The sequence below is a fragment of the Protopterus annectens genome, chromosome 2.part0, assembly GCF_019279795.1.
Source record: "Protopterus annectens isolate FY-2018-M chromosome 2.part0, PAN1.0, whole genome shotgun sequence".
Classification (NCBI taxonomy): Eukaryota; Metazoa; Chordata; order Ceratodontiformes; family Protopteridae; genus Protopterus; species Protopterus annectens.
The window spans coordinates 97,676,427-97,693,112 of NC_056728.1; the positions used below are offsets into that span (position 1 = coordinate 97,676,427).

The window sequence follows — 16,686 nt, forward strand, 5'->3', positions numbered from 1 at the left end:
TCCTTAACAAAAAATATATGAACAGTTTGAGCCGATATTTATTTCAGCCATTTAAGCACAGGTTTCTATAAATATTTCTTTATTTTTAAGTGTACATGCTGTCCCTATTTGCCTAGGTTTACCACAAACATAAGATTTTTCTGCTTTAAATTTAAATTGATTAGCCATATGTTTAAGTGTCTTTAAGTCCCCATGACAAGACCATCAGACTGATGACAGCTAATAAGGAGGGGGTTCAGCAGTTATAATGAACACATGTAAGTATGAGTAGATAATGTTTGACATATTGGACAAGGGGGACTTTTATAAAAAAAAATTGCTAGGAATGAAAGGAGTCCAAATTGGAGTATGTTTCTAACTTCATTGATCATACTTTGAAAGAGCCTTGGTTTAAATGCTCAACTTTTATCAGACACTGTGTTAATTTTAAGGAAAGAATTACAAATTGTATAATTCATGGAGATGATATCCTAGTGGCAACTGTGGTAAAATCTTTGTACACAATCATTCCCACATTGTGGGGAATGAATGGGTTTGTCACATGCTGTTAAATAATGATGTTTATACTGTCAGTAAAGTAAAATATTTTATGTGAGTGTAAGGTATATAGATTTTATTTTAAACCATAATTATTTGTTAAAAAAAACACACACATTTTCAGCAAATAGGTGGAGTAGCCACAGGGAGCATGACCCCAGTTTTGCAATCCTAATCATGGTCTATCAGGAAGAGAAACACTTAGAAAAAAAGTGGTTTCAGAAGGTTAAGTTCTACACAAGGTTTATTAAACCACCCATGTGAGTGTGTTTTTTTTTTTTGGGGGGGGTGGGGGAGGTCCAATGATGAACTGTACCATTTTCTCAGTGAAACTAATGCAGACACTCAGTTTCTGAAATTCACTAGCATAAGAGATAAGGAAACTAGCACTTTTTAAACACCCTGGTTTACAAGAAGGACGGTAGACTTGATATACTTAGTTTTTAAAATGCAGCAAGTAACTTTTTTGCATTTCAGCAGTGTGCACCCTAGGCATCAAATGTATGGGATAGTTGAAAGGTTAACAGGGTTAATAATTATGTGACCTTTGACGTTCCTTGTTGTCACTATTCTTGTAACGGGTCTTGTATTTCCATACCCTGTCTCAGCTACAACCATGTATTTAACATTGACAATAACTTAAGGGTTTTGGAGCAGGAGGGTGAGTTTAAGAATGAACAAGTGTTCAGAAAATGTACTGTAAAGTGAACATTAAGAATCCTGTTCATTAAAGTTGTTGTAAAATATTTTAACAGTTTAGCATGTAGAAATTGGGTAAAACATTTTTGCGGGCTTCCTTTATAGTTGCATGTGATACAGCCTTCTATTGTAAGAAGGAAATGACCTTTTAACCCAACTTATATAATGACATCAAAAGTTGAGGATTAGACAGAAAATCCAACCATCCCCCAAATTTGAGTGCCTGTGCATTTTAAGCATTGCACGTTCTGTTCTGTATATTGAACATTCAGAGTTTTCCTAGTCTTTCAGGTGGTGTTATTGTTCGTAGGTTCATAGGTAGGTACTAGGCTATTGGCCCTAGGGCCTATATAAACCTAGCCAAAAATGTACCCTGGCTTTCGCCACCCAAGAAAGTTATTTTCCTGTGCCCCTGTCGAGCAAAGCCACATAAGTGATCCCTGGGGTGAATTTCCACCAGGCATCTGTCTCAGTGAGGCCCTTTTGTAGTATGTCCACATCGTTAGGAGTTTTGATTATGGTTCCTAGTTTGCAGTCATCTGCAAACTTTGTTAGCCAAAGACCTTCTGTGTAAGCCTGCACTTTAGAGAAGTAGATACCAAACAGGAGAGGACCCAGGACTGAACCCTGTGGTACTCAACTTGTCACTGGTCTGAAGTCGGATTTGGAGTCTGCTACTTTCACAGTGTGGGTTCTGTCCGTGAGCCAGTTGGCAACCCATCTTGTGACATAGGGATTTATACCCAGTTTAGTGAGCTTATCTATAATTCCAGAGTGGGGGAGGGTGTCGAAATGATTGGCGAGATCTAGATAAGCTGTGTGAACCACCTTACCCTCATCTATGGCTTTGGTGACTGCTTCAAAGAAGTCAATCAGGTTTAGGAGACATGATCTGCCCTTTACAAATTTGAACTGGGTAGGGTCCAGAGTTTGGAGATCAGTAATGTCTTTGTTTATAAGTTCCATGATGATACGTTCCATGGCCTTGCAGACCAGGCTCGTCAGGCTAATGGGGTGGTAGTTCCCAGGGTTCATTGTGGCTTCCCATTTGTGAAGTGGGATAACCATCGTGGTGCATCATTCAGTGGGCACAAAGCCTGAGGTGAGGCTTTGATTGAACATGGTACTTAGGTAGGGTGCCAGTTCATTTTGTAGTTCGTGTAGAACGCAGCCCGGGATATTGTCAGGTCCCAAGGATGCTGTGTTCTTGGCTTTGGAGAGTGTGTTTTTTACCTGTACAGCCGTGATCACAGGAACTTTGCATTCTTCCGGTATAGAGATGGGCCCTCTAGGGGGTGAGAGAGGGGTAAAGTTAGCACTGAACCTATCTGCCAGGATGTTGGCAATAATAGTTGGTTCTGTATATTTAGTGCCATTGTGCTGTAACTCAGAGCAGATCTGAGTGTTGCCATTGAGATTCTTGACATAACTATAGAATGCTTTGTGGTTGTCTTTAGAGTCAGTGGCAATTTTGTTTTCGTGACTAGTTTTGGAGGATTTTATGAGGGATCTCAGCTTCTTAGTGAGGTTGACCAGGGAGTTCCTCCAGTCATGGGATTTTACTCTTTTTTGCAACAGTTTCTTTCTTCCGTTGTAGAGTTTGTTTATGGCAGGGGACCACCAGATTGGCTTCCTTTTCTTGGAGGATAGCATCTTGGTTCTATTAGGGATAGCATGATCCATGCACTCGTGTAAGTGCTTATAAAGTGCATTTGTGTAGGATTCAGCAGTTGTACCTCTATTGTCCGTCTGCATGGGTGTCATGAAGTTTGCCACTTCTGTCTTAAGAAGTGTGAAGTTGGCTTTGGAGAAGTTTTTTACGGTGGTTTCCCTAATTGGGGGTGGGGAGGGATGTGGATGTCTAGGGTGATTAGCTTGTGGTCGGATCTGACCAACGAGGAATTGACCTCTGGTGTGGAACACCAGTTGCCCATGTTGGTAATGACCAGGTCAAGAATTCCAGAAAACGTTGAGCAAAAGAGTTGGTACATGAGTAGTTTTCCCAGTTAATGGCGCTGTCTTTCAGTACTTGCTAATGAGCAGGTATAAAAGAGATGGAGCAGCATCTTTTAAGCAGGCTCATTTCTTCATCTGGATTTTGGACTGAATAACAACAACAGATTTTTTAGCTAAATTGAGGGGTTCACATTCCTACAAGTTGAGACTGCATTAAGTCTGGAAGGGCTATATTTCAGGGCACTGCATTCAGTTGCCTTACCAAACTCCTTGGTATTACATCACCTAAAGGTCTGATTTGTCAGATACAATATTCTTTGTCATAATGTAAGCAACAAACAAAGTGAAAACTCTTCCTAACATAGGCATACCATTTCTGGGAGATGATGATTACTTGTCACTTCTCCACCATATCTGAAGTTGAATGCCTCAGGTGAAAAGTTTAACAATTTTTTTCCCACATTCCTTAGGATGACACACAAAATGTTTTCTAAGCTTCTGACCTGCACATTCGATCTGTCCCTCAGGTCAGGCTTAGTCCTTCCTGCATTCAAACATTTCATTATCATAGCTCTACCAAACTGACCTCAGACACTACAGACTGATCCCAAATCTTGTATCCACTCGCAAAGATATATGAATAGCTGCTTGTGCAACAAGTTATTTAAGCGCATAACTAGTTATGGCTTGCCCTATGACCAGCAGCAGCACAGATTTTTGTAATGTTTTTGTCAAAGAAAAATACTTCAAAAGACCAAAAGCATAAGGTTCAGTTCAGGCATTTTTATTCTTCCGCAAGGAGACAAAAAATGCAGTTACAGAGTTTGTCTGACTAAATCAGGAAATGTCACAGTTATTATACCTTTCTTTCAAGACATTGTCCACTACGACTGACGTAGTAGATCACCAGTTCACAATTCTGTTACTTTACAGATGTTTCTCACATTTCTAGCTGACTCTTTAAAGTTTAAAAATGATTTTTCAGTACACAGGATGGCCTTGACGACCACCGGTCAATTATAACTTTCTTGCTATGTGATGTTACAAGTCAAGGTACTATGGCTAATTCAAGCACAATGCAAGTACAGATTTCTGAAGCAGTTCATTGTTTATAGTATCTAACTTTCTTGCAGCTTGTGCACTTTTTCATTAGCACGAACAGAGCTTATTGTCCGTAATGAATGGATCTACAGAAATTATTATTATTCTCCATTTAATTTCCTGACCTAGCAGAAAATCACCTGCTTTCCAGTACATTTCCAAAGCATAAACATGTGTCTTGCTGTGCTAGCAAACTAGGTCAGAGTGCATCTTGCAGTGTCAGAAAGCACAATTTCAGAAAAGCATGTTTTCAGTTTCACATAGAACTAATGCTGTATATAGAATAAAAATGTGTTAATCTTCCCTTATTTAAAATAAGCATTACGCACATATGTTAATACATATTTTTCTAACAGTTTTTCAGTGCAATAGCAGCATCATTCTCTGAAACTGACATTGTACATAGCAATATAAATAAAGGGCTTATTACAGCTTATGTGTTTTTTGATATGACTAGGGCATTTGAGAGAGGTGATCACTTAATTTTGAAGATAGCACAATTCTGTTTTTCTTTAAAAAAAAATAAAGGATAGAACCTTTATGGTCTGTACCAGTAACTCTTCCCCAGAAAATGGCAACCTTAGTATTGGTGTCCCTCAAGGTTCAATGTTAGGTCTTCTATTGTTGTCCGTTTGAACCTTCCCTCTCTTAATCCTATCTTGCAATAAGTACTAATGATATGCTACTTCTTAAGTTCATAGCTTCATATGAGTGTACTAGGCTAATGGCCCTGGAGCCTTTACAATCCTAGCCCAAAAGATTCCCTGGCAAACATGCTGCCCAGCATTATTTCTCCGTGCCTCTGTCCAGCAGGGCCACTGAAATGATCCCCGGGATGAATTTTCTGTTTCCCATCCACTCGTCAAGATTCCTCTTGAAGAGGGCCAGTGAGGTGCTCTGCTTGGCATGTAAGGGAAGTCTATTCCAGAGAATGGGCAGCCTCTGGGTTAGGAACCTGTCCCTCCAACAAGTTCTGTTGATTGTGGTAATGAGGTTGAGGTCTCTGACACGTGTGGTACAGAGGTATTGGGATTTCTTTAGATGTAGCATGTCTAGCAGTGCTGGGTTCATGATATGGCTTTGTAGGTCAAGCAGAGATTGCCTCTATGTAGGCGATATGATACCGAGAAAAGTTAAGAGTTTTTTTAGTCTTTCTGCATAGGGCAAGTTTTTAAGACCTAGGATCCTCTTAGTGAGGTATTTTTGTGGTCTTTTTAGTTGTTGCATATGTCTAGTGAGGTACGTGATGAATGGGGCATTGTACTTGATAATTGGTTTAATGAGGGAAGAGTAGAGAGAGACAATGACCTCTTTCTTTCTAGAGGCAAAACCCTTTGTAATGAGATGTTCTACATAGAATGATTTTCTGACCACAATGGCAGTGTGATTGTCAAAGGATAGGTTGCTATCCACTTGTTTTCCCAGATCTCTTATGACACCCTTGGTGTTCAGTGGACTACCATCGATGTGGTGATTCATGGGTACCGTGTTCTTCCCAAAGGGACTGACGGTGCATTTTTTGGCGTTGAGCTTAATACCATGGTTCTGATACCAGTCATTGATCTCCGTGAGGCCTTTCTGTAGAATGTCAACATCATTTGGGGAGCTAGTAATGGTTTGCAGTCATCAGTGAACTTGGTCAGCCAGAGTCCCTTGGTTTTGGCCTGGACTTCAGAAGAGTAGATGCCAAACAGGAGAGGACCCAAGACTGAACCTTGTGGGACTCCACTCATGACTGGTCGGTAGTCTGACTTGGAGTCCGCTACTTTCACTGTGTGAGTTCTGTCCATGAGCCAGTTTGCAACCCACCTTGTGACATAGGGCTTGATGCCTAGTTTAGTGAGTTTATCTATGACTCCTGAAGGAAGAATTGTATCAAAGGCCTTAGCCAGATCGAAGTAGGCTCTGTGAACTACCTTGCCTTTGTCCACAGCTCTGGTGACAGACTTGAAGAAGTCCACCAGGTTGAGCAGACAAGATCTACCCTTAAAAAATCCAAACTGTGTGGCGTCTAGAGTCTGGAGATTCCCTATGTCCTTATTTATTAAGTCCATGATGATGCGCTCCATAGCCTTACATACCAGACTCGTCAGGCTAATGGGGTGGTAGTTCCCAGGGTCCGTAGTCGCACCCCCTTTGTAGAGTGGGATTACTCTAGCAGTGCACCATTTGGCGGGGACAAAGCCTGAGATGAGGCTGTGATTGAACAGGGCACTCAGGTGTGGTGCCAGTTCATTTTGCAATTCATGTAGAACACAGCCCGGGATGTTGTCAGGTCCCATGGAAGCTGTATTCTTGGCCTTGGGCAGTGCATTTTTAACCTGTGCAGCTGTAATATTGGGTACTTGGCATTCCTCAGGTGTTGTGATTGGCCCTTTAGGGGATGAGAGGGAGGTAAAGTTCTTGACCCTAGCAGACATAGTACAGCCTTCAGACAAAACTATAAATTAACTTTTCACATCTGCGCAAATGGTCAGCTACAAACTGCTTATTAAACAACCCTTAGAAAACTAATATCATGGAGTTTTCCGCACTTCATAAATTTGCATCGATTTAAAGACAGTAATGACAGTATCACTCTCTTAATCCTTCCTTAAATTTTATTATACATGCAGACAAAACTACTATTAAAATTCTATCTCGTGTAGTATTATGTTGCAGAGTTTTATAACTTCTCTCGCTCATTGCACTTACAGCTATAGCACGGCATACTCTTCTTCCCAAGTTAGAGTATGACTTCCATTGCTCTGTCTACATTTATCATGTAAAATCCAGAAGCTTCAGGTTTTTGAAAACAAGATGAATTGATTCCTCCTCTTAGCAGATCAACAATGCATCAATATGATTTATTAAAGGGCTTTAATTGGCTACCTCTGACCAAGAGGGCCACCCTCCTGTTTTGCTTCTGAAAGTTTTAAATCTAGGATATTGGCCCATGAATGTGAAAGTGCATAGAGAACAAAACTAGCAGTGAAGATGAAAACATTTCCTTAACCTGGCCTTGGTTCAAAAATGCTTTAAGCAAAAGATCCCATTTGGAACCATCTCTGTAATAAAACATACAGGCTGTTGAACAATATTTAAAGAACACCTCCACAACAAAGCCGTTTGCATTTAGGTTCTTGTGTTCTTAAATAGGCTATTGATCTGTGAGGCTTTTAAGAAGCCTGGCCTTAAATTCCCATGGTATTTTTTAGCCCTTATATTATATGTTGGGGCACTTAACATTTATTTGTAACACTGATTAAGTTAACTGAATAACTCATATCACTTCAAATTTGTAACTTCTTACTGTGCTTAGTTTTACAACATGAACCAACAGTATTCTTTATGTATATGTAAATATTGTGCAAACTTGTCAATTTTCACTTTAGCCATAATGTGTATTAGGTTTCCTTGTTTTACTTTCTTATTTTATATTCTTGACTTCAATGTTTATTTCCTGTTATATATTTTTTATTACATTCCCTTTGTACATACTTTCCTGACTTGTTTGTATGTTTACTGCTTCTGTGCTGTGTTCAGATGATGGGTCATGACTGAAAAGGGTTACCATGCCAGCACACCTAACATAGTAAACAACTAGTAAATAGATAAGTAAATAGATGAGAACAGTCTGGAGGTACAACTGACCAGATGGATCATTTGTAGTTCGCACAGTAAAGCTGTCTGTGAAAGAGAGATTAAGTTCAGAGTACTTTAGATGGAGCTGAATACCTCTCAACCTCTTAGAGTAAGAAGTCTGGACAAAGCCATAAAAAAAGTGGTACTAATAGGGACAGTTTTGAAATGTTGCTCTTACAAACTTAGAAAGTTGACAGAATAGCAGGTTTTGCATTAGCATGAATTTTCTGAAGGGTTGTTGCGTTCTGGCTTTTCCCGGTTAGGCGTCGCCACAGCAGAACTTCAGTCCGCTAATGATTGGTAGTTGATTTTTACGTGCCGAGTTACCAACCCTGACGCACAACCTTCAGCGAAGGTACGCCCATTCATGCATGTCTCCACGCAGAAGATTTTCTGAAGGGTATGAAGTCTAAAACTCAAATGTCAGTCATTATTTTCTAACATCAGTCTTTAATGATTTGCCACAAATTTGCCAGAAAACCACAATTTTATGAAAAATGGACCAAAAATATAAGGCAAAAATCTGGACATTCTGCGAAAATCTGTACAGTTGAGAGGTATGTGATACTGTATGTTTATCTAGTGTTCTGCTATGCTGGTGAAATGACCTAAAGGGCATTTAATTAAATCTGTTCAAACTGAAGGGAGATTGCAAGACTCTGTCAAGAATCAAATCTTTTTAATTCTAATATCTGTTGTGAACACATGAATTTGTAAGAGAATACTGTCTGCTTCTGGTTGGTTTATGTAATTTATATTGCAACATGCATCTAGTATTCTATAAGTAAGCTGATAATGTGCCAAACAGTACAAGCAGATGAGTGACTAACAGGCATTATAAATAGATGTGAAGTGACCTTGCTCTGGATTTAGTATAGGGAATATATAGTATTTCTGCTACATGTCACTGAAAGTAAATAAGGTAACTCTGCACACTGTGAAGGTAGTGTCATATTTTGAATCACAGCATGTAATATGTAATTGCTAATCACAATAAAGATTTTTTTTGTGCTCTACTACCTTCACCCCATTCGCCTGTTCGTTCTGTTGAGGATGAGAACCAGGCATCCCCTAGATCCCTGAGATAGGCGAGAGTCCTGCCAGTGGTGCCTTATTAGCCCCTTCATTTCTCCCTTTCCCCAGTCATTTGGTAGGGAATGTACCAGCTTACCAGTCTGGTGGGATAGCCTTCTGTCCTTCGATGAGGCATCCCCTGTCTCTTGCAGATGCTCACTGTATTCTGCTTCGGTGCTGCTGGCTCTAGGGACCGTGCTTTCACATACTGTTTAGGTGTATACCAATGCTCACAGGCATCATGTGCTCACATGCTCGTGCTGCAATCATACATCACCTAGTGCTCCCACCAGATATCACCAAAGTGGTGAGCCCGACCTGCCCCCCTCCCACTACCAGTGCCTGCTCATGCTCTTCAGACTTCGGCTGCCTGGATCATAGTCAGAGCTTTTTCCCAGTATGCCACAGAGCTGTCTAGTCAGTATAAAGATTTTAAATTATAGTTGAAGTATTTCAGTAGCTACATTAATGTAAAGGGGCTATATTAGAACTGCTGGATCCCAAATATGCAATTCTAGATTACTTTTAAACTCAATGCTTTTATGCATGTCTTTTTTTTGCAATATTTTCCTCTTCCACTGAACTTTTATAGTAGACAGAATTTTGTTCGTTTAAGAGGAGACATAATCAACAGAAGAACAAAAAAGGTTATTTAATATTAGCACATACTGTATAAAGGCTGTGAACTATAAACAATGTTATTTAGACTTGAGTTTGAGTCCTGTAGCCTGCTGTTACATATCATTACAGTCAAATTCATGCAACCAGACTGTGTCTTTGATGTTGCTATTGGTTAAAGTACAGCTGCGCAAATTTTTTTGTTGTTGTTAAAAAGGTAAATTATTTGAATTGCTTAAAAGTAAAGTAAACCATGTGGGATGTCCTAGGAGTTGTTAGCGATCATTTTTGCAGTCCTGATGCCCTTCTCTCATGCACATTGTTTTGAGAAGTGACACGTGAGTAGTCACTGAGTAGGATGGGCCTGTAATCCTTGGGGTGTGGGGGAGGAGGAATTTGCCCAACTGTGTTCTAGGACTCACAGATGCTCTTGAGAGAAAAATAGTATGCAGTTGAAATGGTTTCTGTTTCTTTTCAAAAATGATGTGGCATAGACCATCCATGTTCCAATGTAACAAGCTGCTGTGGGAGCATGTCTTTTATGGTGACGGGATGGAGACACAGCATGCATTATTGTCTGTGACATACCTCATCCACAGAGTCTTCAAGTAAGCCTATTTTAAGAAGGGAGGGGTACCTCTTCTTACCAGCAGGGGTTGCATTGGAATAGAAGCCCTACAGAGCTGAGCAGGTAAATCAGGCCAGGGAAAGGCCATGAAGCTATCAAAAAAGAAATTGTGTGCCTGTCTTTTCAAAGACTGTTGTGTACACAAAGCACACCCGGAATGCATCCCCTGCTGACACTTCTATAAAGGCCTTAAGATCTAACACCAGAGACAGAAGTGATCAGCGTATGAGGATCTAACAACAGAAGACAGACCCTATAAGATTGTTCTTCTTTATCAGTTATAATGAGAGCAGAGTAGCAGCTGTGCCTTTATTTTCTTTGTTGCTTATTTAATTTGTTGTACACCTTGTTAATGGCCAAGTATCAGAGCCAAACTGAATCGTATATGTGATTTAGTTAATGTAGCAGTACGTTGGGAGATAATTGTTGCTCCGCTAGACTTCGTGGGTGTAAAGGCTTTATTCTGCTCACTCAAGAGAAAACGATCATGTTAACCTTTGAAGAGAGGGGTTTATACCTCTTGAGTCTGTGTTTTCACTGCAAGTGAAAGTATTTTGTCCTTCACAATTCAAACATCATATTAATATAGCAGTGAAAGGGAAAAAAAACATTAAAGTATGCTTTAAAGAAATATGCCCTTTTCTGTCAGTGCCATTGATTGCTTTATGTTCTACTTTTATGCCTGATGTAGAGAGCTGTAGTTGTTTTCTATTGTTAAATTGCTAAATGTGTTTTTTTTTTTAATCTGCTTTAATTTAGATACAGGTATTGGTGACTCTGTGTGCTCCAGTCCCAGCATCTCTAGCACTACCAGCCCCAAACTGGACCCACCTCCTTCCCCACATGCTAACAGGAAAAAGCATCGAAGGAAGAAAAGCACCAGCAATTTCAAAGCCGATGGCATCTCAGGAACTGCTGAAGGTAATGTATCTGTTTTGCACTGATAGTATTTTCTGTCTCGTTAACAGCTACTGTTGTGGTATGCACTGTTTTGCTGGAAATGGTGAACTTGATTCCATGTCACAAGGTTAATATAAAACACAAAGGCTATGCCTTACCTAGCGCCAATTCTGTTTGGCTTGCAATTACTATAACTAGCTGCTCTGAACTCATTTTAACCATACCTGATACCTCTGTTTGTATGGTAATTTTTGCCACAAGGTGCAAAGAGCTGGTTTGGGTAAATGAAAGAATGAGGTTAATCGTATTATGTTAATAAAACTCTTGCCATCCAAGTCTGAACCACTCATCTGTGTATTAGTTGTTTATAATGCCACTTGTGTTGTCAGCATAGTACAGGCAAGCTGTAAATGTTTGCTGGTAAAGAAGTAGTGCCCACCTTTTGTATTGGTTCAGAATATTACAGAGCTGTGGAGTTCATAAGGATGAGCCACTTAGGAGATTCTTATTTTTCTGAATTGGACCATTTCATAAAAACAACGTGTCACTTCAGTGTAAGCAGATGTTCTTCGTGTTTCACTGTTGCAGTCATCACATTTGGGTTATCTGCTTACAGTAGCCCTCAGTCGGCCTGAATAACAAAGTCTTGGGTCCTGCGTCTGTTGCTGTCTCTTCTTCCGTGACGTCAGGTCGTCGGGGGTATAAAACATGCAACCAATGCCATTACATCAGTCTTTGGTGCCCGAAGCAGAAGCAATTCGCAAGTGCCAGTCGACTGACTCCTGAAATTTTCATTTTTGAGTTTCAGAACCGAAGTCTTCAACTAAAAGCTAAGTACCCCATTGGGGAAACTTTTTCTTGCTCTTAACCGATGTCAGTAGAAGTAAATAATTGCATTACTTGTGGAAAGCAAATACCTCATAAAGATTTTCATTCATACTGTATTCCTTGCCTAGGCCCTGACCATGACGTACCTTGCTGTCGGTTTTGTGCCTTATTTAAACCACAAACTATCCATCGTCAGTATATTTACGCTTCTAAATATTTTGTTGCTCAGTTCAATTATCCCGATATGTCTTCGGTAAGCCATCCGACTACCGACATTCCGAAAAACACAAAGACAGAGACAGGCTGCCGGGGTCCAAAGCTGCCAACGATGCTTCTCCTAAGCCAGTCGCCAGTTAGCACTTTCACAGCCCCTGATACCCACTACTTCAGATTGCAGGGCTCTACTGAGACCCGTTCGGAGTCCGGTATGCCGCGAGATGCTTCAACTGTGAAACCTGCGGATGCCTCTACCTTGGATTTGTCCAGAGCCGCTGTGCAGGCACCGGCTTCTCAGGGTGTATTCAGGCTTACTGACTTGCACATTAAACCGACGCCATCTTCTTCTTCAAGGCCTAAAACTCGAACCATGCCTAGAAAACTGACGCCCAGACCGCATGGCCAGGCCTCTTTGCCTAAAAAACAAATGATAAGAATGGCTGAAGACCGTATTACTTTAATCAGGGGAAGCCAGCATTCCCCCTCTAAGAGACCTAGGACTGATTTTGCTTATGATACTTCTGACCAGGATTCTAAATTTTATGTTTCCTCTGATGACCAGGATTTACCCTTATCTACCTATGAGGATTCTGATGCTGAAGACTCTATTCCCTCTGCATCCCCCCCAGAGGATTTTTCTTTTGGTGAAACCTTGCATACCCTCAGGGAGCATTTTCTTTGGAAAAGTCAGGATTTCTCTGATTCTAAAAAGAGGCTTAGGGATTTCTGCCCCAGCACAGGCCTTTAGCCGTACCTCCTGTACTAGATATTGTTGATGTTGCCTTTTCGGAATCTAGCTTAGCCCCTGACTCTACCTCCTGCTCCCAGAAAACCTGATAGATATTACAGGGTCCCTGACTCTCACAAGTTCCTTTTTAAAAATCCTACTCCGGATCCTGAGACCATTTCACAGGGACCCATGGACATTAAAGCTACTACTGCCAAAATTCCTACCCCCTCTGATAGAGACTCCAGGGCACTGGACAGATGGGGTAAGAAGGTATACACGTCTGCAACTTTGGCCATTAGGGCCTTAAACTGCCAGTTTCATATGTTAAAAGTATCAGCAGCATATTATTGGATTGCTTAAACAGAAAATTATGTTGATTCCTGATTGTGCTGAAAATAAGGATTTACAGGATTTACTGCATTTTGCTGAACAAGTTGGAAAACTACTTTGCAATCTGCTTTTGATTCACTAGAGGCATCTTGCAGGGCTGCTGTAACTGGGTCTGTACTTAGAAGGCATGCTTGGCTTAAGGAGCAATCCTTGCCAGATCATGTTAAAGCAAAATTACTGGATGCTCCCTTAAATCAGAACCGTCTGTTTGGCAACAAAGCAGAAGTAGTTCTTAAAAAGATGGAGGAAAATATAAATCTATGCAAACTGTTAAAGATTTCTTACCAGTACAACCTCCAAGGTTTAGTAGGCATTGGCCTTCCAAGAATTGGTCCTTTCCTGCCTCTTCCAGACCTTCTCAGTCCAAACCCAGGTCCAGCAGAGCACTCAGGCTTCAGTCCCAGGACTAAGCAGTGAGGGGCCTCTTCTTCCAAATGTGGGAGTAATAAAACTCCCCCCATGGTAAACTGTCTCAATGACTTCTTTTTAAAACTTCCAAGCACTTCTCAATTGACCGCCCCTTTGGTGGGAAAGATTGCTCTTCATGCAAAGAACTGGGGACTCATTACCCAGGACAGATGGGTTTTAAATAGTGTCCCAAGGATACAGATTTCACTTCCACACATTACCACCACCAAGCGGGTGGCTAGATCTACCCCCAAATCAGTGGGCAGAGGCCCAAAAGCAAGTACTTTCTCTATTAAGCATAGGGCCTATTCAGTTGGTACCAGAAAAGGAAAAGAGACAAGGTTTTTACTCCAGACTTTTCCTGGTACCCAGAAAAGACAATTCATGGCGTCCTGTCCTGGACCTGTCTACTCTAAACAACTTTTTGGTGATTCCAAAATTCAAGATGCTGACTCTTCACCAGTTGCTTCCTATGCTAGGCAAAGATGCCTGGCTGGCAACACTAGATTTAAAGGAAGCATACCTGCACACCCCAATCAGGGAATCTTGCAGAAGATACCTACGCTTCAAAGCAGGCTACAAGCACTGTCAGTTCTTTGCACTGCCCTTTGGCTTATCTACTGCGCCCAGGGTATTCACAAAATGCCTAGCTCCAGTAATTGCATTCTGCAGGCAAAGAAACATTCAACTATACCCATACCTGGACGATTGTCTAATTCAAGCAGAAAGCCAGGACATACTTTTGAATCATCTGGCCTTTGTACAAAGGGTGCGAACTTGTCTGGGTACACCATAAACGAAAATAAATCACACCTGGTACCCTGTCAACAAATTACATTCTTGGGAGCAAGCTTGAATACAACTTCCCAGATGGCTTTCCTCATGCCAGAGAAACAAATTCATTTGACTACCTACTTCAAACTAGTGGCCAGAAAAACCCTGCTGTCTGGAAGGCAAATACTACAAGCCTTGGGGTTCATGGCCTCCTGCATTCTTCTAATTCCATATGCAAGACTGCATATGAGGAAACTACAGTGGTATCTAAAAAGCCTATGGTGTCAACAATCTCAGGATCTAGAAGCAATGATTCCTATCATACCCTGCCTATGCCTAGAGTTCCTTTGATGGGCAGAGGCCTGCCACCAAAGCAAGGGACTACCATTCACACTACCCCCTGTCGCAAAACAAGGGACTACCATTCACACTACCCCCTGTTGCCCAAACCCTAACAACAGACACATCAGACTATGCATGGGGGGGGGGGGGGTTACCTGGCAGGGAAGTGCATTCAGTGTAAATGGAACCCAAGTCAAATGCACCCGCATATCAATCAAAAAAAATGTTAGCTGTATAGAATGCTGTGACAGCCTTCAAGGACCACATTCTTTCAGGACAATTAATGGTAAAGACGGACACCACCACTGTTATGTGGTACATAAACAACCAGGGGGGGTACACATTCTTACCCCCTCTGCAGACTAGCCATGGCATTGTGGAACACAGCCTTGAGCTACCAAGTGCATCTATAAGCTCAATTCCTGACAGGAAAACTAAATACACTGACAGATGGACTAAGCAGAAACGTCATGGACCCACACGAGTGGAAACTGGAACCAAGAATTTTCAACATGTTGACAAACAAATGGGGGAGCCCAGATATAGACCTGTTTGCCTCCTCCCAGAACTATCAATTGGACAAATTTTGCACAAGGACTCCCCACAAGCAAGCCTGTAAAGTGGATGCTCTGTCCTTCAACTGGAAAAACCTATCATTTTATGCCTTTTCTTCTCTGCCTCTGCTCTCCAAAGTACTGCTAAAGATAAAACAAGACAAACCAAGGATGATTTTGATTGCACCAGACTGGCCACGCCAACAGTGGTACCCCCTCTTGAACAGTGTGTCACTGTTGGCCCCATGGCACCTGCCACAGACTCCTACCCTGTTGTCTCAGCAGGAGAACCAGATTCTGTACCCTCATCTTCAAACACTGAACGTAGCAGCCTGGCTAATTGCCTAATCTCTTCTTTACCATCCCTCAGTAAACCAGTGATGGATATCATCTTAGAGGCAAGGAGGCCTAGTACTAGGAAATCTTATTCTGAAAAATGGAAAAGATTCTGTGCCTGTAACCATTCTCAAGGGATGAGCACAACAGTGCCCAAGTTACCTCAGATTTTACAATACTTAACTGAGATGCTTCACAAGGGCCTGTCTTTCTCCTCCATCAAAATTCACACCTCAGCCATTTCAGCTCATTATAACACAGAACCACCCCTCTTCTCTCATCCACTGCTCAAGCAGTTCCTCGGGGGGGGCAAAAAATTAAGACCACACAGGAGAGCTCCAACTCCAGCCTGGGACCTTAACTTTGTATTGGAGAAACTCACTCTTCCTCCTTTCGAGCCAGCTGCTACTGCAGATTTAAAATTCCTTTCCTGGAAAACAGCTTTCCTTTTAGCAATCACATCAGCAAGAATGGTATCTGAATTACAGGCCCTTATGGCAGTGGAGCCTTTCATCATCTTTCATGCGGACAGGGTGTCCCTCAGGACCAATCCCTCTTTCATGCCCAAGGTGGTATCCAGTGTGGCCCTTAATCATTCATCTGCCAACCTTCTTTCCTAATCCACAGAACAAAAGGGAATGGATACTGCACTCCTTAGATGTGCACAGACAACTTAGATTCTACTTGGACAGGACTAAACCTCAAAGGAAATCTGAGCAAACCTCAAAGGAAATGCTGGTGGCATTTGCTGCAGGAGCAGAGGTGAAGGCTATCTCAAAGCAAACTATTTCTAAATGGACAGGCCATTAAGCACCATGGAAAACCAATTCCACAAGGGATCAGACCCCACTCTACCAGGGCTGCATCTACCTCTACAGCCTTTCTCAGAGGCGTTCCTACCAGGGACATCCTAGAAGCTGCTACCTGGAGTTCTGTACATACTTTCACCAAACATTACCATCTGCCAATTT

The 16,686-nt window shown here is 41.5% G+C and overlaps 1 protein-coding gene across 1 annotated transcript in view; it reads left to right on the forward strand.

Moving 5' to 3' along the window:
- The window catches only part of LOC122792978 (arf-GAP with GTPase, ANK repeat and PH domain-containing protein 1-like), a 2,685,441-nt gene that overhangs the window by 1,878,716 nt on the left and 790,039 nt on the right, over window positions 1-16,686 (forward strand). The window contains exon 14 of the mRNA XM_044060583.1: window positions 10,997-11,158. Coding sequence (XP_043916518.1) covers window positions 10,997-11,158 — 162 coding nt within the window. The remainder of the gene's footprint in view (window positions 1-10,996; window positions 11,159-16,686) is intronic.